The following is a 22105-nucleotide window of genomic DNA, read 5'->3' on the forward strand; positions in this document are numbered from 1 at the left end:
TGGTGTTGTGTTTGTGAATGGTTTGCTTTCAATCGTCTGTTTAATGTTGATTGTGTGGTGCGGTTGCCATCCTTGAACTGGACCTTTGGTACAAGACTGGCATTTCAAGGTGTGCCTCAATCTGTGGTTTCGATTGTGGTTTCAGATTTTCCGGTGAGCTCACTCTAGCGTCCGGCATTTACCCCAATCAGTTTTCCGGCACGGAGAGGGAAATTGATATTTACCCCAATCAGTTTTCCGGCAACGGAGAGGGAAATTGATATATCGGAGTGAAGGTGTCCGACTCAACTATGGCAAGCGTCACTCTAGCATCCAACATTTAGCCGAAAACCTAAGACTTTGACACCCAAAAGAAGAGATGCTGTTGAGTCTATTGAAAACACGAGTTACACCAGTTGTGTGGAAAGAGGAGACGTGCCGTGTCCAATGTATGCTAATTTGCCCCTCATATCTGCAGCCACTATAGGCTGCCGATGAATTTCACCGTCACCTGATGTATATTTTCAGTACTTGTCCACGTTTGAATATTGACATCCACGTTTGAATTTCGCTATCCTGGTGCATCCGCTCGCGACTCTCTTAGTCGAGTTGGAAAAACCCAAATAAGTTAACTGGCTTTGGACCTTCTGTAAACGTCTATCCATTTAGGGCTAACCGCGTGGTTTTGTTACAAAATCGCTTTAGACCTCCCGTTTATATCTCGGAAACCATTTTTAGCGATTGAATTTTATCTTTTGTACGAAAGTATTGGACATACTAATCCGAAGTTAGTTTCCACCACATTCATATGGCCTAACAGGGCTAAATGGTTACGGTTCAAAGACGGATCCATTCCTTACGCATCCTCATGTGGCGGAACTAAGGCCTCGGTTGGTCTTTAAGTTCGGATTTCAATGGATAATCCGTTTACTCAAGGTATTTTGAAGGTAGATGTTATTCATACGAACAAATGTTGGTAGATGTCGGTGTCACACGTTTTTAGTTTCTTTTATCACGTTACTTGTTGATTGCGACATACATATTACACCCTACTAACCTCCAAACAACAACCAAACGAAAATAAAAGGCTCTTTTTTAATCGATTTGAACTCAAAAACCCAGTTTTTCATGTCTGCATTTTTCAGGGGCCCCTCCTAAATTAGGCACCTTTTTATTCTGCGGTCACAACAAACGCACAGGACGACACTGTACGGATGTATATACAGACACATATAAAGCTGTGTGGCATCAAGTTAATCTCCCTCCGGCATCCAATTCAGCTACCGATCAAACTCATATACATCCCAACTTCCATTCAACTTAGTGTCTCAATGGATCAGATTTTGATCTGAATTCGTTCAGTAGCTACTTGAACTTGACATCCGATAAGATAACTATTTCGATATGGATTTTGTCGTAAATTGACGGATTATTGAATGGAGTCGTGTCAGTATAATTTTAGTGGCGACAGAGTTTGGGATTTCCTGTTCATTGACATGCCTAGATTCAACTACCATTCTTTGCTTCTTTAGAACCGTTCATAGTTATTGTTGCTTTCAACTCTCGAACATATATCCCAAAATAAATGTTTGAGATGGATAGCACCCTATTCTATTGGCTCTTCCGTGACTTAATTCTCGTCAAGAAATACGCGAAATGGCGGACTCCGAGCACTCTTCTTCGGATGACACACACTCGGACTCTCGAGGTACTGCTTTTCTTTCGGTTTGTTCCATCTACGTGTGTTTCTTCCTTTTGCAGCCTCTTTTGTTTTGGTAGCGGTTAGCCTTACAACAATGCTGTAAGGGTCTTTTGACACTGGCTTGGAGATGATTTCATGGCTATAACCATGCATTAAAATCTCAAGGCCAGTTTGATAACTATTTCGGTTTTGGTTTTTAGTTACATTTTTTTGACAATTTGCAATTTTGGAGTGGATAACATATTAAGAAGGGAAGGATGAGCAAATCCGATGACGGAGCCACTAAGGGGGTCCCTAGCACATCCTGCCTTTTTTTTTCTTCTTATTGCTATTACAGATGTTGATGCTGCATATCAGTCTAATACCTTTAAAATTCAAGTGTGTTCTCAATCCAAACTTTTTTCTGTATCGGGCCGGGCCTCTTTTTTCTCTTCATCGCTCTTATTACAATGCAATCTTCACCTCCTCTTCTTATTCTATCAACTGTTCTTCGCCTTAAACTTATATTTTAAAAGATTTCTAGCTTACTCTTTACCTCATATTCGTATTTCTAGATTTGCTGCAAAACTGGAGGAATGACCATCATCAAAACATGCCCTCTATATTTACAAAGAAATAAATGAAAATTGGAAACTAAAAACGAAATGGTTATCAAATATGTCCTCATCCGAAACCAAAAGCAAAATAAGTTTGTGTATTAATTCTTCTCATTGATCATGAGTTGTTTATTTCAGAGAAAAGCACAGAAAAATCTGAGCTTCAATTCTCCCAGGATGAGGAAGCCCTTATCATAAGAATGTACAATCTAGTAGGGGAGAGGTTGGTCCGTTTTATTCTTCGACTTGTAATTATCTCGATCGAACTGTATGTTTTAACAATTTTCCGGCAGGTGGGCTTTGATTGCCGGGAGGATTCCGGGGAGAACAGCAGAAGAAATTGAGAAGTATTGGACCTCTACATACTCAACTAGTCAATAAACAAGGTGGTCAGCTGGTTGTTTCATGTGTATCCAAAATATTTACTCCTTGTCCTGTAAATTTACTACCTACGTTCAAAAGAAATCTTCGTGTATCAGACGATAGTCGTCAAGTAATTTAGTTACATCTATCATTTTTGAAAAGAGAACTGTTATTAGCACTCCAAAAATCTCATTCTACGCTCCTCACAAGTATATTTTTCTTTCTAATTATAGAAAGTTTGGAGTGCTAATAACAATTCCCTTTGAAAATTACAATTAAGTAAATGCTCTCGCTTGATGACCAGGGGTATCGGAACGAGTACCAATTATATGAGATCAACAAGTTTTCTACGAGTCATCGCACCAAATAGACTGTCAACCAAACATCTGACTTGCCTTATACATTACTTTGTTTGTAAAGCTTGGTGTCAAGTACTTGCTTCCCGCGCATCGCACTAACTCCTGCATAACATCGCACGCACACATCAGACTTTCCTGCAATAACAAACCTACAAAACCAGTTAGATCGCCACATAGAGACACTACCTTTGGAGTACGCACAAGTGTGACAGTATTTGCCATCCTGGTGTACTTGCTGCTTGCAAATGAAGCCCTTGGTAGTTCCGTAAGGAGTCCACCTACACGCAAATGAATGAAACTCATGTCACAAAATTTGCAGACGATCCCATGTGACACATCCACACAAACAAACTGCATAAAAAGAACTCAAGAAACAGAAACGGGGTAGTCAAATCAGTATTGTACACATGAATCATGAAAGCGTTTTGTGCAACCTCGTGGAACTGATCAACGACATAACTTGTATCACAGAAAACTCAAGAAACGGCAATGGGGTACTTAAGCAATTATTGTATACACAAATCATGAATCCATTTTGCGCATCATCTTCAACTGATCAAAGATATAACAGATAGTGGAGAAGACTATATCGAAACCTATACGAAACTTGTGCCTTTCTAGTCTCTGCAATACCCTACACAAGTCCTCTTCACAATTCGCAACCTCTCGATTTCCCAAAACCACGAGACATACTGTTTATTGTTCATTCGGTCTGTTAAATAAAGAGAGTATTATCGAAACACTTCTGGTACTGTTCACGTTTAACGAAAAATCATATTTTAAATTTTTTTGATACTATTCATTACACCTTTATTTGTCATTTTTATTAAAATTAAAGTATTTTTTTTATATTTTTCGTTAGTTTTCCTTTAAATTAAAAGGATGGCACCAAAATTTTCAAATCCAAATCCCTGATCTGAACTAGCTAAATCCAATTTAAACAAGAAATTTGAAATTCAGACATATATACACAGAAATAAAAGCAAAATAAAAATATAAGAAAGCGGACCGACCTTTTCTTCTTGGAGAGGAGCTTGTTCTCGTTCATTTTCCGGCCACCGCCTTCGGTGGTGTTACTGGCACCTTCCTTCCACTTGTCCGGCACTATAACCTTCGATAGCTTCTTCTCGCCTGTTAATTCAACAAATTCAGATAAAATATCGAAATTACTATCAATCGGAGTTCAGAAACTGCATAATACACTCTATGCATAATACACTCAATCGAAATTACTATCAAGAGGATGAACACGCTATTTTGATTAACTAGCTTAACTAACATATGTATATAAATTTAATTTTTAAGATTTACTGCAAATTCGCTTATTTTGTATTTCAAGCTAAAATAGAGTTTGAATTTGACATTGGAATTACTTTCTAGTGATATTTTATTTTCACATAAGTGAGAGGTTGTCGATTCAACTTAAACGACGAGTTTGACACCGAATTATTAAAGTTGACATATTATATAACTTGACTCAAGTCCCCCAATCCCTCATGTACAATATCAATATACAAAAAGAGTAGTGCTATTCACACACACACACACACATCTCTTTTTACTTCTACACACTTCTCTTATTTTTTTGGTCATCAAATCGATGAATTGAAAACGATAAAAAAACATAAATAACAAAGAGTGTATGAAAAGTAAAAAAAAAAAAATTTGTATAAATAGTAGATAGTATTGAGTCAGATAAAAATACAAGATATATATTCCTAAGATTTCTCATTTCACTTATTAGTAGCCCTTATATTACAATCAATCCATTAATAAATTTCCTCAACCTCAATTATTCATATGTTGGGTTCCTCACGATCTGGCTGCATCCCACATGACTTATGAGATAAGAGATGAATATGCCTTGTTTTATTCTTGTTTCTTACAGGTTATTTTATATTTCCCATGTCTTTTTCTATACTTCAACAACAAATCATTATCTCGCCAAATGAAATTGACTGTGTAAATCTTAAAACGACAATGACAAAGTCTTCTGTTTGCTCTAAACACTCCTTATCTTTATAGAATTTCTTTCCAAGTATTACTTATTCTTTTTTATGCTGCTGGAAAAAGAGAAAGAAATAGTTTATCATTGTTGTAGTAAATCTTCTTTATTGATCATGCTTTCAACCAAGAAAAAAGCAACCTCTTTTTGGGACCTAAACTTCACTAATCTCAGTAAAAGTCTTTGTTTAATATGATTAATCGTGCAATTACCACACAAATCAAAAGAAACCTCGCAAAAAGAAGCCAAAAATTGTGGAGAAATCATAGGCTTTATAGGCTGCTTTTGTTCGTTTGATTGATCAAAGCACATTTAACCATTTAAGTTCATTTTAATCTTCATTCTTAAAAAAAATAAAAAGATAAAAAAAACTAAGGGAACTGTTATTAGCATTTCAAAAATCTCATTCCACACTCCTTACAAGTGTAAATTTTTTTTCTAATTATAAAAAGTTTGGAGTGCCAAATAAGATTTTAGGAGTGTTAATAACAATTCTCTAAATAAAATAAAAACTTCCGTGCAACTAAAATACCACTCCGGCCTTAACACAATTTGTTTCCCTTGTTAAAATTTGAAACATGTGTCATTGACTTGAAATACCTTTAAGGTAACTTCTCGCAAAGTTTATCTTCTCATTTTCTCTTAACAACCAAATCCAGTTGTCTAGATGCCATTACGTTCGATTATTGTATGACCACTCACATTCAATCACGTTCATACAAGCAGCACATGGACCCCACCCCCTGCCCAATTGCCAAACACCAATTGAGGGGCAGCCTGGCTTTCCTCAGTCCCCAATCCTAAACCTTGTTATTTTACTCTTTTTCCATCTAAATATGCGGTTCACTCATGGATTTCTTTCCCTAAATAACGGTTAAAAAATGCAAAATATCCGATACTCCATAGCATTGTAAATATCTCTACAAGCAAATGATGTTTTTACAAGATGATTTATATTGATTAACATAAACTACTCAAAGCTTGAATGAAAGGAACAGGCACGCTGTATCAACCAACTGGCCTAATCCAGTCATAATCCAATGATTAAAAATACCAGACAGACAAATGTGACTTGGTTCCCAGCCTTCTTTAAGTCACATTCATAAGTCTGACAATTTAATGCACCTCTCCTCCTCGTCTTCCTGGAGATCCAGCTGAAAGAAGCTCTTCCATCCATTGTTCTCACTTTCTTCAGATTCTCTGCTCCAAATTCTTTGACCCGAAAATGGAAAGAAGGGCGCCTCCGATGCCAGTTCTTCTTTACATTGCAGCTCTCATGGCTGCTTCTTGTTGTTCTTCATCAGAGGCAGCTGCCCCGAAAAGTTCTTTCGAGGACAATTTCGATATAATGTGGTCTGAGAACCATTTTACAGCTTCAGAAGATAAGCAGATCTGGTATCTTTCCCTCGACAAAGACACAGGTAAACATACACAATATATATTATAAGCAACAGTAAATGCAAGTTAGGCCAGTTGACTACAACAATAAGTTTGCCCTTAGTTTATAATATCGTCCCGTCAATAAAGATTTATTTGCTCTTCCATATATGTTTCAATCTTACTTGAAGATTTTCTTGTAATCACAATTGTATATGGATGTAATTCTGTAGCTTTCTTTCTTAAAATTGAGCAGGTTGTGGATTTCAAACGAAACAAAAGTACAGATTTGGATGGTTTAGCATGAAGATCAAGTTGGTCGGAGGTGACTCCGCCGGCGTAGTCACAGCTTATTATGTGAGTAATCCCGCATACAGTGGGGAATATATCTCCTTCTTCTGTTGTGACAGCTTACTTATCATGTCACGCGATGAGCGCTACAGGAATTAAGAACGGGATACATGTGTACTGACTAATGAGACTTGAAAATGTACTTGTTGTTTGCAGATGTGCACCGAAAATGGAGCAGGGCCAGAAAGGGATGAGCTAGATTTTGAGTTCTTGGGGAATAGGAGCGGGCAACCTTATCTGATCCAGACAAATGTGTACAAGAATGGAACTGGAAACCGTGAGATGAGGCACCAGCTTTGGTTCGACCCCACTGAGGAATATCATACTTACTCAATTCTCTGGAATAATCATCAGATTGTGTAAGTATAGATCTTTCTTTTGCTCTTGCTCACACGTTTGACACACGAATGCTGTGTAAATCGTTTGATCAACAAAAGTTTGCTGATAGAACGGTTTTGATAGTTTGTGATAGTGATACGTATTTGTGTGGCAGATAATCTCTATAATATAGATGTGCCTTTGGATAAGTAAAAATCATTTAATTAATCGAGTTCTGCCTATCTGGTAGTGTAGACAGTATTTACAAGTGATGCATGTTCATATAACAAACAAACACATATGACCGACAATTTCTATGTAACACATGAAAGTATGCAAACCGAATGCATATGACCTACGAATATTGTCTGAGCCGTTAGATCAATAGAAATTGTCTAATCAATAGAATTCAGCTGTCTAAGTATACATACATCTGTTTTGCATATAGGTTTTTTGTGGACAAAGTTCCCATAAGGGTGTTCAAGAACAATGGGGAAGCAAACAACTTCTTCCCCAATGAGAAGCCGATGTACTTATTCTCCAGCATATGGAACGCAGACGAATGGGCCACCAGAGGTGGGATTGAGAAGACAGACTGGAAGAAATCACCGTTTGTGTCCTCCTACAAGGACTTCAGTGTTGATGCCTGCCAATGGGAGGACCCATTCCCTGCGTGCGTCTCCACCACAACAAAAAACTGGTGGGACCAGTATGATGCCTGGCACTTATCAGATGCCCAGAAGAAGGATTTCGCTTGGATACAGAGAAATATGGTGATTTATGATTATTGCAAGGATTCTGAACGCTTCCCAACATTGCCAGTGGAGTGCCCATTGAGTCCATGGGAATAAAAATATATATTGCCAAGTTTTGTAATTTTAAAAATATATATTGCCAAGTTTTGTAATTTAGAGGTTAAGTCTATGCGCAACGGAAATGTTGTTCTTTGTGAGTGAAAATGTACGGGATTGAGTCGTGAAAACAATTTCTTTGCAAAGTAAACTTAAGGTCGCGCACGATAAAAGTTCCCCCCACCCTCACAAAGCAAACGAGGAGCCTTGTTGGTTTGAAGTTACGTTTTTTTATTGTAAAGTTTTGTAATTTCAATTTTTGTTAAGGCACTAACATGTGCTTTTGTAGACCATCTTTTGTATTTGGCGATTGTATTTTTATTGAATTTTAAATCTATTTTGTTCAATAAAATAATTTATTCCATTTAAAATACCCATGTATCAAACTTACAAATAAGTGAGGATGGTGAAGTAAAATAATTTTGTAATTCTTGATTTTTTGAATATTTAGAATTTTAGAGCAAAAAATAAAATGTTTTAATTCGTTTCGCCAATTCTAACGATATTCTTTTTTTCTTTCTCTTGAGTTTAATATTTTATTTTATTCTATTCTAATTTACAACGAAAAAATTTAAACTTGCCCATGAGCGGCTAGCTTAGAAACACTATCAAGAGCAAGTGAAATTAGATTCCAATTCGTCCTATGTGTGATTAGAGCCAACTAAACGAAATATGTAAAAATACACAGAGACACATAACTTAAGTGTTTAAGAGCATTTTACTGTTTTATTTGTGCGCTTGGTGAAGGTTTTGTGGAGGAATCACTCAGTCGAGGAGGCTACTTAGGTGACAGAGGACTAGATGAGAGAGTTGTATCATCGCTTGTGTAGTATTGTTTATTCTGAACTGCACTTAAACTTTTTGTGCTCTGATACCAAATTGACACACCCCGACTGAAATCAAAGCGTGACGGCCAACACGCCTTAATATTTGGATCGGGATGTGTCATAAGTGGCCAAGTTCGATTATCTTCTTCCCTAAACCATCAAAGGGAAGAAAAAAAATTGAAAAAGAAAAGTAGAATTACAATTGGATAAAACGACATGTCGCATACTCTAGCCTTCTCATCTTCCACGCGAAAAAGGCAACACTCGAAGACTGAAAATCAACTATCTACCTCCGGAGGCTGCTTCTTCCTCTTCCCACAAAGCAAAACCCTCCCTGCAAAAATTGAACCCCCAAAAATGGGTTCAATTCCGAAACTACCCCTCCTCCTCCTCACCACCGTCGTCCTCCTCCTCGCCGCCTTCACCGAGTTATCCGAATCCAACCCGGTCCCCGAACTCCTCTCCCTCCAATCCCGATCCAGTTCTGGGGTGATCCGCCTCGACGACCGCTCCCTCGCCCAATTCCTAACCGGCGTTAAAACCCCGCGACCCTACTGGGTCCTCGTCTTCTTTGATGCTGCGAAGCTCCACGACAAGTCGGAGCTTCACCTCAAGGAGCTCCGCAAAGAGTTCGCCGTCGTCGCCTCCTCCTTCATCGAGAACAACCAGGACCCGTCGTCCCCCTCCCACGCCAAGCTCTTCTTCTGCGACATCGAGTTCCAGGAGTCGCAGCACAGCTTCGCCCAATTCGGAGTCAACTCGCTGCCGCACATCCGCCTGATCGGCCCCACCCACGGCCTGAAGGAGTCCCAGCAGATGGACCAGGGCGATTTCTCCCGATTGGCCGAGTCAATGTCCGAGTTCATCGAGTCCAAGACCAAACTCGTCGTGGGTCCGATCCATCGGCCTCCGATGCTGTCCAAGAACCAGATTATGTTCGTCACCATTGCCTGGCTGATTTGCATGCCGTTCATTGCGAAGAAGGTTTACAGTGGCAAGACATTGCTTCACGATCCGAGGATTTGGCTATCGGGGTCGGTTTTTGTTTACTTCTTCAGCGTCTCGGGCGCAATGCATAACATCATTAGGAACATGCCCATGTTTTTGGTTGATAGGGAGGATCCTTCCAAGCTCATATTTTTCTACCAGGGCTCCGGAATGCAGCTCGGAACAGAGGGGTTCACTGTCGGATTCTTGTACACCATTGTCGGGTTGTTGCTGGCATTCCTCACCCGCGTGCTTGTTACGGTTCGCAGTGTCAAGGTGCAGCGCATTGTGATGATTATTGCACTGTTTGTTTCGTTCTTGGCGGTGAAGAAGGTGATCCAGTTGGATAACTGGAAGACGGGTTACGGGGTGCATGCTTTTTGGCCTACGAGCTGGAACTGAGCCCGGGGAGGATGAGCATGTCAATTCGCGAATTGAGCTTCTATAAAGGTGATAGATTTATGTTAACGAAAACTTTGATAACGAATTGATCATGCAAAAGATGTGTACTTTTTGATAGTTGGTCCTGCATTAGCAGGGCTTACATTATGTTTGAACCGAGAACTATGTATTAGAAAATTTCGCCTGATTACATATGCTTTGCGTTTATGATGTTTGTTATATATGTTTGGTATTGTCGTCAGCAGACCAGGGCATTGCAACCAAGGTGTTTGCTTTCCTTGTTAAAGCTAGTATATTAACCGATTACTCGCCTCTGTATTAGACGAGTATTGTTATTGCTTCATCTGCAGACCGTTGCAAACGGAAATTTCTCTCTTATGAACATTGTCTTGCTAGAATTTCTTCCGTTGGTTATAACTTGACTAGGTGAATGTGATTTGCATTTGCTGGATGAGTTGCCCTACTGGACTGTGGACGAGATTGTCATTCGCGATGGCCTCTTGCGTTTGCAAAGAGGTCCGAAAACTTGGTTATGCTTGAGATAGGGTTTGTGGGGGGTAGAGTCAGTACCATTATATCTCGTAAAAGAAAACAATTAGATGTTGTTTGATAGGGGATGCAAAATAGAAACTTCAAGTAATCTTGTTGCGGAGTGTGCTTTGATCATATTCGTATGTCTCGGTTGTTAGAATCTTTAGTATGAGCATCGAGGAACTGATGCCTGCTTAAGAATAGATACAGGGTTGATAGTAGCCAATACGTCAAGTCTTTCCGTGGGTCTATATTTGAAGTGACATTTTAGTACTTGGATGAAGGTGTAATCTAGCTAATCGTTTTGTTCAAGCGTCAATTTGGGTACTGGTTGCGCGATCTTATTGTGATTGGTATTCGTGTTGCAGTATACGGTCATTTAAGATAGTTTCTGGCATTTAAATTTTGGCTGGATAGAAACTTTACTTAAATCTTGAAGAACAGGTTTGGTGATAGATTTGAAGGGCACCGGTGAAGGAGATGTTTCGGCTCTTGTACGAAAGACAATGAGTGGAGGGAAAGCTCTTGGCTCAGAGGTTTAGATTATAAATCTGAAACCAGCAACAAAGCTTTTATTTAGCTAATTGTCCATGGTGAAGCGTCAATTTAGGAGGTTGAACGTGTACATTGGTCATTGGTGAGTCAAAATATACGTACTAATTTTTTTGGTTCTAAAATGTGTTCATTTTTTTTTAATTATTCACCAAGAATTTGCTATCTCACTTTTCTTTTGAAGATGAGAACTTATATTCTAATGGATTTTGAGGAATTTTAGTGGATTTATATAAATTCATAGAATTTGATGAAATTCTCGTTGATTTCTAGAGTTTTTTCATGTGGCTTTTGAGTGAGATTTCACAAAATCTCGGTGAAATGTGAGATTTGTGAATACGAATTCGTCCAATTGCAACAAATTTAATACCAAAAGAGGAGAGAAAGAATGGATAAATTCCTATATAGACCTTTTAAGACCCAACCCTACTTGAGCTTTGCTTTGCCCCTCCAAATTTCTCACTTTCCATTAGAGTAGACATTTTGTCATAATAAACCCTAGATCCTTTCTTGTTCCTCAAGCTTCCTTTTGCTGGAGAGTTGAGACAATCGGTTTTGTTGTGATCTTATGTGAACGACTTATACTTACGGATTCCATAACAGAATATTAGTACATATATCTTGTCATATCTCGATTCGGACCCCCACCACATCCTGAGCTCGACTTCATCGTGGCACAATATTGTCCGCTTTGGGCCCCGATCACACCCTCACGGTTTTCTTTCTGGGAACTCACACGAGGACTTCCTAGTGGGTCACCCATCCACCACATCTTGCGCTTGACTTCATCGTAGCACGATATTGTCCGTTTTGGGTCCCGACCACGCCCTCACTGTTTTGTTTCTGGGAACTCACACGAAAATAAGAATATACATATAAGCTTACATGATCCACTCTTCTGGGCAATGTGGGATGTTACAATCCACCCCCCTTAGGGGCACGACGTCCTCGTCGGCACACTTTCGACCAGAGATTGGCTCTGATACCAAATTGTCACATCTTGGATCGAGCCCCCACCACATCCCAGCCTTGACTCCACCGTAGCACGATATTGTCCGCTTTAGGCATTGATTACACCCTCACGGTTTTGTTTCCGGGAACTCACACAAGAACTTCCCAATGGGTCACCCATCTTGGGATTGCTCTCGTGCGAACTCGCTTAACTTCGAAGTTCCGATGAACTAAGAAGCCAGTGAGCTCTCAAAAGGTCTCGTGCTAGTAGAGATGGGAATATACATATAAGTCTTACAGGATCCACTCCCCTAAGCGATGTGAGATGTTACATATCATAAACAAACCAAAACCCTACTTCTTTCTCTGCACTACAATATTCATTCTTCCTTTATTAACACGGTAACCTGCTTCAACTTCCACGCACTTAATCATGGTAACAATACCGGTTTTGTTTATGTTCTTCCTCATAATCGTGGAGATGACTACGATATTGGCGATGTTGGTGGGAACCGACTTAATCAAAGGGGACGTGATGGTAAGGGGTCCGGATTATTTCAAGTACAATCACGGACCTCTGTCCATGACCGTAGCACGAGGGATTTTCTGGCTGCTTATCACGTATTGTGTTTTCAACGTTACGATGATTCAGGAGATTGATGGCTACCATTTTGCAATCGTTCTCACGTAATATTTTATGAATTCGCTCTTTTTTTCTTTCTTTCCGTGAAAGCGTTTGGTACACTAATCCTTTTATGTGGCGCACATGACTATTCAATCTAGTGACGTTCAATCTTTATTTTTTTAGAGGACGTCCGAGTTCAAATATCATGGACCATAATTGCTAATCATAAGAGAAAAAAAAATCTCTTCATTTTTTATTGTACTCGCCATTAAATTTTGTATTTCGGTGGTCACCATTAATTCCCATTTTTGTTGCCTTACTTGCAGGGTACTCCCTATTCCTTGCTCTTCTTATAGACAAACTACACCATACGGCATCTGCCTGAACAATTACACAATTAAAGGAGCAACTGTCATCCTTGCGCATAAGAATCGAAGAGTTGCAATCCAAACTTGAGACGGCTACGACAGAAGACACTGCGTCGCGGGACGTAATATTGAAACTGCATGATGAACTTGAGGCAGAAAGCAATGAGAGCACATGTTTCAAGTATCAGCGCTCAGTTCAGCAATAGACGCTGAATTTGAGAACAAGCGAGAAGAGACCGCAGGACTTAAACAACAACTATTTAAACTTGAGGCGGAGATGCAAGAGAAGGACACGAGAATCCAACGAATGGGGGATGCATTTGAGTATGAAGAATTTGTGAACTAGGACCTCAATGAGCTAGTAACGAAACTTCTTGAGCATAACACATGAATCTCGGAACTGCGTTATAACGTTGAGGTGAACGGTTCTGATTGGTGACGCGTGACTAACGTCCGAAGATTGTCAAACTAACAGGGATAAGAAGATTAACATTTAATTAAGGAAGTGTACATCTTTTGATGTGCTTCTACAAGGTGCACTCAAAAGTTTTATTAATTTTTGATGTGCTTCTATTAAAAGTGATTTTGTTCATTGAGAAGCATTTCCAAACAGGATGTGGAATTTTCCTCGATTAATTGAATAAATTTGTTGCTCGCTCACTTTAATTACATTACATGCTGCAGGGTTATCCATGTTCCTTGGCATTGTGCTGCAGAAAAACTGCACTCCCGTGGTAGAGTCAACCAGCTAGAATATGAGACCACATTTCTTAAACATAAAGAATCTGCACTTGAGAAGGAGGACAAGAGAACGCAATACCCAAGGCAGAGGCGTGTAAACTGTTTCAGAGACAGAAATGGAGAGGGGCGAAGGAATCCGAAAACTTGTAGCTAAACTTAGGGATGAGAACAAGACAATGACAGCGATTAGGTTCTCAACTTGAGTCAAAGATACAAGACTTGAACGCTGCAGAAGCCGGTAGAATTGCTCTAGGAAAAATGGAATCTTAGAAACCAGTTGCAGTCGTTGGACTGGAGGTTGTCAAAGTCAGGTGCCAAGAACAACACTTAATTAAGACTTGATTGGTAACTTAGGATTGAACTTTAATGTAGAATGCCACTGAATATTGCCATAGACAAATTGTCATGCATTTGGATTTGGTTTCTCATTAAAACCAAACCAGAATATCCACCGACCCAAGAGATGGAGATGGGTCAGTCTCTTGGTCCAACAAATTTATGACTAAATTTTTATTTAAGAAAAAATGATAAACACGTCACGTGCGCGCTCTCTTTTTAGTTTCTCACATGTCCTTGTTAAATATTGTCTGTTGATTTTATTTTATTTACCCAAATATCCGCTAATGCAAACCATTGATTAATTACCAACTGCTAAAGTGTTGCCGAAACGAGCTCGTCTCTATATTCTATCAAGAAATTAGAATGCATATTGCATAGAAGATTTATCCTTTTGGAAAGGGTGGTCGTTCACGAAAGAAAAGTATATATTCCATACTTTCGGCACTACAAAAAAGACCCACAAACCGTAGAAATGCAGCAGTGTTTGATTCCCCATTTTGTTATGTCCAATTACCCTTGTATCCCTTCATCTGTTATAGCCATCCCTCCTCAAGGAAAAATTCACAAGGGCATCATGGCCATCACGTACTAATTAAGCAGACAAATCCTGTGTCATCTTTTTCTTTAGTGTACATGTTAAGCAACTTTTTGGAAAATCCCTCTTCCTTATATTCGTAGGCGGAAGTTCGCGTGAAGAGAGAAACAGAGAAGATCGAAGATCAAAAAATGGAAGAGCAGGCTGAAATGGTGGGGAGGGCATTTGTGGATCACTACTACCATTTATTTGACACTGATAGAGCTTCCCTCTGTTCCCTTTACCAGCCTTCCTCTATGCTGAGCTTTGAGGGGCAAAAGTTATTTGGCGCTAATGATATATCTTCCAAGCTTAATCAGCTGCCGTTTGATCAATGCAAGCATTTGATCAGCACCATTGATTCGCAGCCATCGTCCCCAAGTGGCGGCATTGTGGTCTTCGTCAGCGGCAGCCTCCAGTTACCGGGGGAAGAACACCACCTGAGATTCAGCCAGGTAATTATTTATTTAACTTTCTGCAGATAACATGGTAAAATACTAAAATGTGGACATTTATTTATTTATTGTTCTTATTATTTGGGTTGCAGATGTTCCACTTGATTCCCACTCCAGAAGGAACCTTTTTTGTGCAGAACGACATATTTCGACTCAATTATGGCTAATTTATAAATTATTACCCAAGCCAAACAATGGGTTTTGCAAAGTATTGCTGAAATGTTGTTGCAACCTTGTTCTTGACTCTTGAAGGAATAAATACGTTTTATCTGGTTAATTTTCTGTCATTATGCCTTTTATCTGGAGATGGTACTGTCACTACTGTGGCGGCTTTTTAAGTCAATTTTGTATCACCAATTCTTTTACTTGCTTACACGGCAATGAGTGATTGGCTTAAGATATCGCCTATTGCATGAAAGTTCTTCTTTCTTTCTGAGTGCGTGATTTTACTTGTTTAGACACGTAAGATGAACAAGGCATATGCCATTTGGGACCAAGCTCAAGTTGCTAGGCTCTGCTTTATCTGTATTTGGTTCGTTTTATTGGGCCTTAATCCCCTCTTCCAATTAAAATAGCACCCGGCCCAATGGATGGAGATGGGCCAATCACTGGTCCAACAAATTTGTTTCTGAGAATTTTTATTTGAAAGGGTGAGGCAAGTAAAATTTAGAAATTCTTCAGTTTTGATTTTCCGATTCACTCGTAAACAAATGCTGTACTTAGGCATCACCCTTGGTCCTCTATAGTACAAACCTCAAGGGAAGAATCTCATTACTTTGCGGATGTATCAGACAGTACACTTGCTCTGATTGCCGGACACACAAAAAAAGTTCAATAACAAAAGGTAACAACAGTGAATAGTGCCTTGCATTTCACATGCGTTTTGAAAGTGGGTGAGTTGGGGGGATTCCCACTTGTGTAGAAGATTAGACAATGCCCACTAGCTTTATCCAAAATCTGGTTTGGCACATTGCTTTCTACAAATGTTCAACAACAATTACTTGTTTCAGTAACACCCATGAAGGTGTCAACTAGTGGGCATTGACTTCGATCATTTTTCAACATGTTGAGTATTCATCCAATTGGGTGTCAACCAATCAACATTTCTTTTTTTGAATAGGATGTTTACAAATATATTTTTACTTGTGGTTAACCTACGAGCAAGAAGTTAAAATGGTCCACAACTATGTATCGAACTCATTAACGACGTATATTGCCTCTACATCTATGAGTTGAACCAGAAATCTTCTTTGACTAAGTGAAGACCGAGTGTCGCTAAACCAACTAATTATATGCCAAATCAGGCTAATATGTTTAATAATGTACTAATATGCAATGCATGTTTTGGATATACAACGAATCTAGAGGATTACGTTAGGATCTCCATGACTGAACAAAAACCCTAAAAAGTGGCCTCTAGGTGAGCAACACATTCCCGTTTTAGATCTTGCTGCATAATTTGCAGACCAAAAGAAGCAACCAGAATGAATAAACGTGCTTCCAACACAACAAAAGTTCTACATGTTTAATGTATTAGAACAGCTAAGCCACAGCAGCATATGATTGCAAGATGATACGCTACAATTCAAGTAGTTGAGAATAAACTATTACATGAAAATTAATAATTCTAAAAGGAAACTGTTATTAGCATTCCAAAAATCTCATTTTATACTACTCATAAGTTTATTTTTTTTTCTAATTATAAAAAGTTTAGAGTGTCAAATGAGATTTTTGAAGTGCTAATAACAATTTCTTTTTAAAACCATATATTAATTAAGAGGCCTAATTAATTACAATGCTGAAAATGATTTTTCACCAGTTAGAAAATATAATATTGTTGGAATTATCCATGCCGAACAGTTGGCACCAACGGCTAAAAGCTGCTTGTTATATATATATATTAGATCCATATGTCATACGTAATCTGTATTTTTTATTTTATTTTATAGAAATAATGTTCTTGGTGCTTGACTTATTTTACCTATAATCTATTAATCTATTAGCAAAAAGAAATGGAAGGAATTAGTGTGAGTTTGTAATTAAACATCTCTTTTTCTTGTTTGTGAAGTACTTGAGCTAATGAAAGACTTGGTGCAAAACCGACCACAATGGCGTTGTAAGATTTCTATAGCCAATCACACTTAATGAGTAATGAATAAGACTTGGTTGTTAGTGTTATTATTGTTGCGCATTGAATTTGTAATAAAAAATACAAAGCAGAGCTCAGATCAGCTGGCTGAAAAAATTAGTGAAAGCTGGATTGTAAATTGTATTAAATAAATGTCTAAGCATGGAAGGATTCAATTTGGACAATGTGTTAACCTGTTGCTGTCTTAAAATTTTCTATATTGGAACCTTGGGGTAATCCATTGAATTGATAGTTAGGTGCAAAAATAAAAAAATGAAATGTCCTCTTTACCATGTTTGCTGAACTACTAAAACTGAAAAACATCCTTCAACGTATGTAATTAATTTGTTTATGAAAAAATGCCTGTAGTGTAACCCTCTACCAAATGTTAATATATTAGTGAAAAATGCTATAAAAATCAAATTATAGAAAGAAAAACGCTTACCTATCAATGGTTAATGCTCGATGTAATAATAGTTGGGTTCGATGATTCTTTCTTGAAAACGATGACGAGGTTTAGGCTATGTAAGGAAATTATCTTGAAGGACTTGTTTGTGAGGAGCGTAAATTAGATAGGCTATTGTGTATGTAAGAAATTTATATGCAATTGTGGCATCAAAGTGGTGATATTCTAAATCTATCACGTGTTGTCATGTATTTTAATTTTTTCACATAATGTGATTGATTTGTGATATCACCGCTTTAACGTTCCAATTTCATGCACCTCGTGCATGAAAGCACGCCTTAACTCAAAGGGTGATTTTGTCAACAAAAAAAAAATGAAAAGGGGGACTTCCCTTCCCCTCTTAATCTCCATTGGTTTAAGACTAAAATATATAAACATAGTCTTAATAGCCAAGGTAGACTGCTATGGAAGCCAGTCTTGTCATAGAGACTGCACAAATACAGCCTCCTATCTCTCTTTGTATCAGATTTTAGCCCGCAATTTAAGTATATCTTGCATTATATGGAGGATAGCTAGCCGCTTGCATTTTCCAGAGAGCTTCTGAAAGAAAGTAAGTAAACGAGCACCACCCAATTTCTTTTGTATTGTCTTCCACTCTCTTCATCTTAGTTTTGTCCCGTATTTCACACCCGTCGTTTGTTGAGGTTTTCATTTTTGTCCACCCTCTCTCTCTATCATCTCTCTCTCTCTCTACACATTTGCAGATAAATCCCATCACACCATTATTTCTCCGTTTTTTTCCCATTTTTTTGGGTATATCCTTCCATTGATTTTCATTTGTTTAATCAGCTTCAAACAGTAGTTTGTTTCCGGGTTTTTGTTATTGCGACAAAAGACATTCCAAAGGGTTGTTTTATGCATGTTTTGATATCCATAAGAGGTTGGTGTAAAAAGATGGAGCTTGGAAATTGGCTACTTTGGTTGGATATGGAGGAGGAGTTGATTTTCTTCTAAACAATCAACCTCTCAAAGTAGGTTTTTTTTTTTTTTTTTCCCTTTTTACTTCAAAAAATGTATCAAATATCTCATAAAATCCATGGTCAGATACTAGTCTTCATTGACAGGGAAAAAAAAGGGTTCCCAAATCACATGCAGTGAACCTTATTGGATACTGCTCTTATCTTTTTTCTCCTTTGAAATTATTTTATGCAAAATCTCATCATTCTGAGTGCATATTTACTTTCTTGCAGGCAACAGGATCCATCTCTTCCAATCTTTAGCTTTGTTGTGTGCATTCTTAAAGAGGCTGCTGTTTCATTTGGGGCTTGTAATTTCCACCATGGCAAAGATCTTGAAGTACTTCTCACAAATGTTTGGTGCGTAATTATCTCTCGCTTTCTCTAATGTATCAATTAAATCAATTTTCCTTGTCAATATTGGTTAGACCAGTTGGCGAGGTTAGTGTGCCACTTGCATCTTAATTCGAATCCCCTACCATGTAGATTAAAGTCCGTAATTAACCACAATATTTTTCCTGTAAGAAAAATAATAATTATGCCTAATTTTGATAATTTGAGGCTAATTAAGCTGTAAAATTGGTTTTGCTGTTGCAGTTGTGAAGGAGCGTGAAATGAAAATTGGGCTCCCAACAGATGTGAAACATGTAGCACATATTGGTTGGGACGGGCCGTCTGAAAGCGCACCCAGCTGGGTACATGTTTACTTTCTAGTCTACCTGCAAAATAATTTTTTTTTTCTCTCTTGTTCTATATTATGCGAAAAGATTCAAACTTAGATGCAAATAGTGTCGTACAACCTAGCTACCTATCTTAAACCACATATAAATCTCTCTCCTGTTATTGATTTGTCTTATCGTGTCTCCCATTATACTACAAACCTACCAACCAAATCATGTGCTTCTTTTCTTATTGCTCTCGTAATTCTCTTATTGAGTTAAATTATTGTTAATCAAGCAGATGAACGAATTTAAAAACGGACCCGATTTTTCAACGAGCTCCCTTGGTCGTAATGCCAGTGATCGAATGGGGTCCTCTAATCCCATGGCTTATTCTCCTTGGTCCTCTCAAGGTATGCTTTTGATCACCACTATATAGCAGTTTCAGCATTTTGTGTTTTCAATGACATGACTATGTAGTATGGATAATAACCTACAATTAGGACGCCACAGTGACAGTACCTTACAAGCTTGATATTGTTTGATTGACTTGAGATATTGTTGCATTTGACATCCTAATCATAGGTAAATTTCTCTCGTATGTACGATTAGGCTAGCGGAATGCATACTAGGCAAAATAATGCACAGCTGATGGCTGGGACCTGGGTGTCATATGAATAATTTAAAGGCTCTGTCAATATGTTCCATTAAACTATGCCTCCTATCATGTGTAGTTGTGCGAGTACAATAATCAGACAAGTGTTTTTTTCACGGGGTCAATTGTCTTAGGAGAAATGTAATTAATGTCTTTTAGTTTAATGTTAATGAGATTTATGAGGTGTGCAAAAGCTTTCAAGATTCTTTGCCCCAACTGTAAGATTTTTGGATCTTCTGTCACGGGACAACACACACTTTCCTACCTAGAGGAATATGATAGCTTGGGGTGGCCCTTTAGAAAAAGCCTAGCTTAGTCTTGGTAATAGTGGTCCACAGGGTTGCTAAATTTGAGATTTTTGTACCACTACTTTACTTTCATTTGGTTGAGAATTTTTCTTTTAGATTTGGCCATCAGTTCGAGACATTTTTTTTATTACGGAGATGAAAACACACTGTTTCGACCAACTTGATTGCGTTCAAGTTGTTTCAAAACCTAAAAAATAGGTTTGCTTGAACATTACTAACGCAGTCATTATGTCATTGGTCTTAGATTGATATAGCAATATTACATGCAGATAATGGAGTAATTATCTTGTACTATTCAGACATAGTTTTAGCTGAACGTAGTGGATTAACTTTCAATTTTAGCAATTCAACTAATTGTGGTATCTTTGCTGTGGTATGTTGCTTTCACCAATTTATTTTATATAGTGCCACTTAATTTGCATGATTGAATCACTTTGAAGACACTTTAACCTCTCTTATTCTTTTTGTTTCTTTAATTTTTTTTGTGACAGATTTTGATCAATCCATAACCCAACAACCGTCATCTGGCACGTTCAGAGATCTTCCTCCGACTGAACTTCCTAACGTGCCCAAGAAACCAAAGCGAAAAAAGGTCAAATCTTCGTCAAGCTCGGGGGGAAGATCTTCACGAGGATCAAAGTAGAATGCGGTTGCGTACACCCAAATGGAGGCAACACAGAACCTGCCAACATAGAAAGAGTGCAAGATTCTGAGTTTGATCGATCAAAAGTTAAAAGGCACTGTCAATGTGCATAGCAACGATTTTGGATGCTCGTATGTTCTGCTTACTCTACCATGTTCACAAGATTGTGAAGGGATTAAGTTCTTAAAAATTGGACATAGCTTATGTGAATTTTAGAAATGCATGCATGATGCAAAACTAAGTGGTGGGAGAAATTTTTTGGAACAAAAATGTGAATGTGGATGATCATTGTGGCAAAGGGTGACGACCAGTTTAGGAAGACAACAGTTTTTTTCTTTTCACTTCTTAGTTTAATTTGTAATAAGCATGCAAGTGAGGTTTTAGTTGTGCTGGTGCACGATAGTGGGTTTTCCTATTGGTTTTGGGATTTAGTTTTGTGAAATTTACATATTTTAAACCCATCCTGTTGCCGACTTTGTGAGAATCCCGGATGGGAATAGGGGTATCCGTAGTGGGATTGAATTTGTATAGGATCATGATTTCACTGAGAAATCCAAAGAAAAAGGAAATAACAAAAGTAAAGGAAAATTGAATCCTAACACATGTTGGTTATATTGCAATAATACCCTTTTCTGGTTAGGATGTATGAAACCGTAATCCTTTTTAAAAACTAAATACCCTTTTTGATTTCCACCAAGGAAAAGGATTTTTAATTTTCCATAAACTACTAAGGCAAGAAAACACTATAAAAACGGGCTGAGTCTCAAACTCTCACTACATATTCAGTAGTAGTACTCAGAGAACTAAATACTCTCGATTATCTTCTTCTCCTACCTCCAAGCACAACAAAATTTGAAGATGTCTATGCCTAAACGAAACCTTAATCCTGAAGCACCATCTTTTCAACTTCACATTCCACCCCTCATGAATTTGTCCCAAACACGTCATGGACAAACTTTTATTTATCACCCAATACCCCAAAACAATTACTCTGTCAATGACTATGCATCGAATATGCAAGAACTCGGTGGTGACTA

At 38.2% G+C, this 22105-nt stretch overlaps 6 protein-coding genes across 9 annotated transcripts; 5 read left to right on the top strand and 1 right to left on the bottom strand.

Annotated features, from left to right (window-relative positions):
• Positions 1-1135: 1135 nt before the first annotated feature.
• Positions 1136-2755, top strand: LOC103933014 (MYB-like transcription factor ETC1). Its single transcript, XM_009342665.3, has 3 exons — positions 1136-1687; positions 2416-2500; positions 2571-2755. The coding sequence occupies exons 1-3, from the start codon at positions 1636-1638 to the stop codon at positions 2656-2658; spliced, it is 225 nt and encodes a 74-aa protein (XP_009340940.1). The 5' UTR covers positions 1136-1635; the 3' UTR covers positions 2659-2755.
• Positions 2756-2896: 141 nt separating this feature from the next.
• Positions 2897-4835, bottom strand: LOC103948283 (cysteine-rich PDZ-binding protein-like). The gene is made up of 4 exons (XM_048591352.1): positions 4816-4835; positions 4013-4168; positions 3186-3277; positions 2897-3101 (listed from the first exon to the last, which is right to left on the bottom strand). Exons 1-4 carry the CDS (start codon positions 4833-4835, stop codon positions 3037-3039), a joined length of 333 nt encoding a protein of 110 aa, XP_048447309.1. The 3' UTR covers positions 2897-3036.
• A 1095-nt stretch (positions 4836-5930) lies between these two features.
• Positions 5931-8272, top strand: LOC103948136 (probable xyloglucan endotransglucosylase/hydrolase protein 8). Of its 3 annotated transcripts, none has more exons than XM_048590950.1 (5): positions 5931-6425; positions 6638-6738; positions 6889-7091; positions 7499-7927; positions 7959-8272. In XM_048590950.1, exons 1-4 carry the CDS (start codon positions 6230-6232, stop codon positions 7899-7901), a joined length of 903 nt encoding a protein of 300 aa, XP_048446907.1. In that variant the 5' UTR covers positions 5931-6229; the 3' UTR covers positions 7902-7927; positions 7959-8272. The 3 variants fall into 3 exon arrangements, with proteins under 3 accessions (XP_048446907.1, XP_009357409.1, XP_048446906.1); XM_009359134.3 differs by having other exon boundaries at positions 7499-7903; positions 7935-8272; XM_048590949.1 differs by having other exon boundaries at positions 5933-6425; positions 7499-8272.
• Positions 8273-8929: 657 nt separating this feature from the next.
• On the top strand, positions 8930-10324 carry LOC103948137 (probable dolichyl-diphosphooligosaccharide--protein glycosyltransferase subunit 3B). The gene has a single exon (XM_009359135.3). It carries the CDS (start codon positions 8945-8947, stop codon positions 10115-10117), a length of 1173 nt encoding a protein of 390 aa, XP_009357410.2. The 5' UTR covers positions 8930-8944; the 3' UTR covers positions 10118-10324.
• A 4552-nt stretch (positions 10325-14876) lies between these two features.
• On the top strand, positions 14877-15530 carry LOC103933017 (nuclear transport factor 2B). The gene is made up of 2 exons (XM_009342668.3): positions 14877-15253; positions 15346-15530. Exons 1-2 carry the CDS (start codon positions 14951-14953, stop codon positions 15418-15420), a joined length of 378 nt encoding a protein of 125 aa, XP_009340943.2. The 5' UTR covers positions 14877-14950; the 3' UTR covers positions 15421-15530.
• Positions 15531-18239: 2709 nt separating this feature from the next.
• Positions 18240-21451, top strand: LOC103933018 (CRIB domain-containing protein RIC10-like). Of its 2 annotated transcripts, none has more exons than XM_018643921.2 (5): positions 18240-18397; positions 19038-19163; positions 19401-19498; positions 19764-19875; positions 20917-21451. In XM_018643921.2, the coding sequence occupies exons 2-5, from the start codon at positions 19127-19129 to the stop codon at positions 21066-21068; spliced, it is 399 nt and encodes a 132-aa protein (XP_018499437.1). In that variant the 5' UTR covers positions 18240-18397; positions 19038-19126; the 3' UTR covers positions 21069-21451. The 2 variants fall into 2 exon arrangements, with proteins under 2 accessions (XP_018499437.1, XP_009340944.2); XM_009342669.3 differs by lacking the exon at positions 18240-18397 and adding an exon at positions 18425-18818.
• Positions 21452-22105: the final 654 nt, after the last annotated feature.

Source organism: the organism of the source record quoted next, unplaced genomic scaffold (assembly GCF_019419815.1).
Source record: "Pyrus x bretschneideri cultivar Hongxiangsu unplaced genomic scaffold, Pyrus_bretschneideri_v1 Contig33, whole genome shotgun sequence".
In the NCBI taxonomy this organism is placed as follows: Eukaryota; Viridiplantae; Streptophyta; class Magnoliopsida; order Rosales; family Rosaceae; genus Pyrus; species Pyrus x bretschneideri.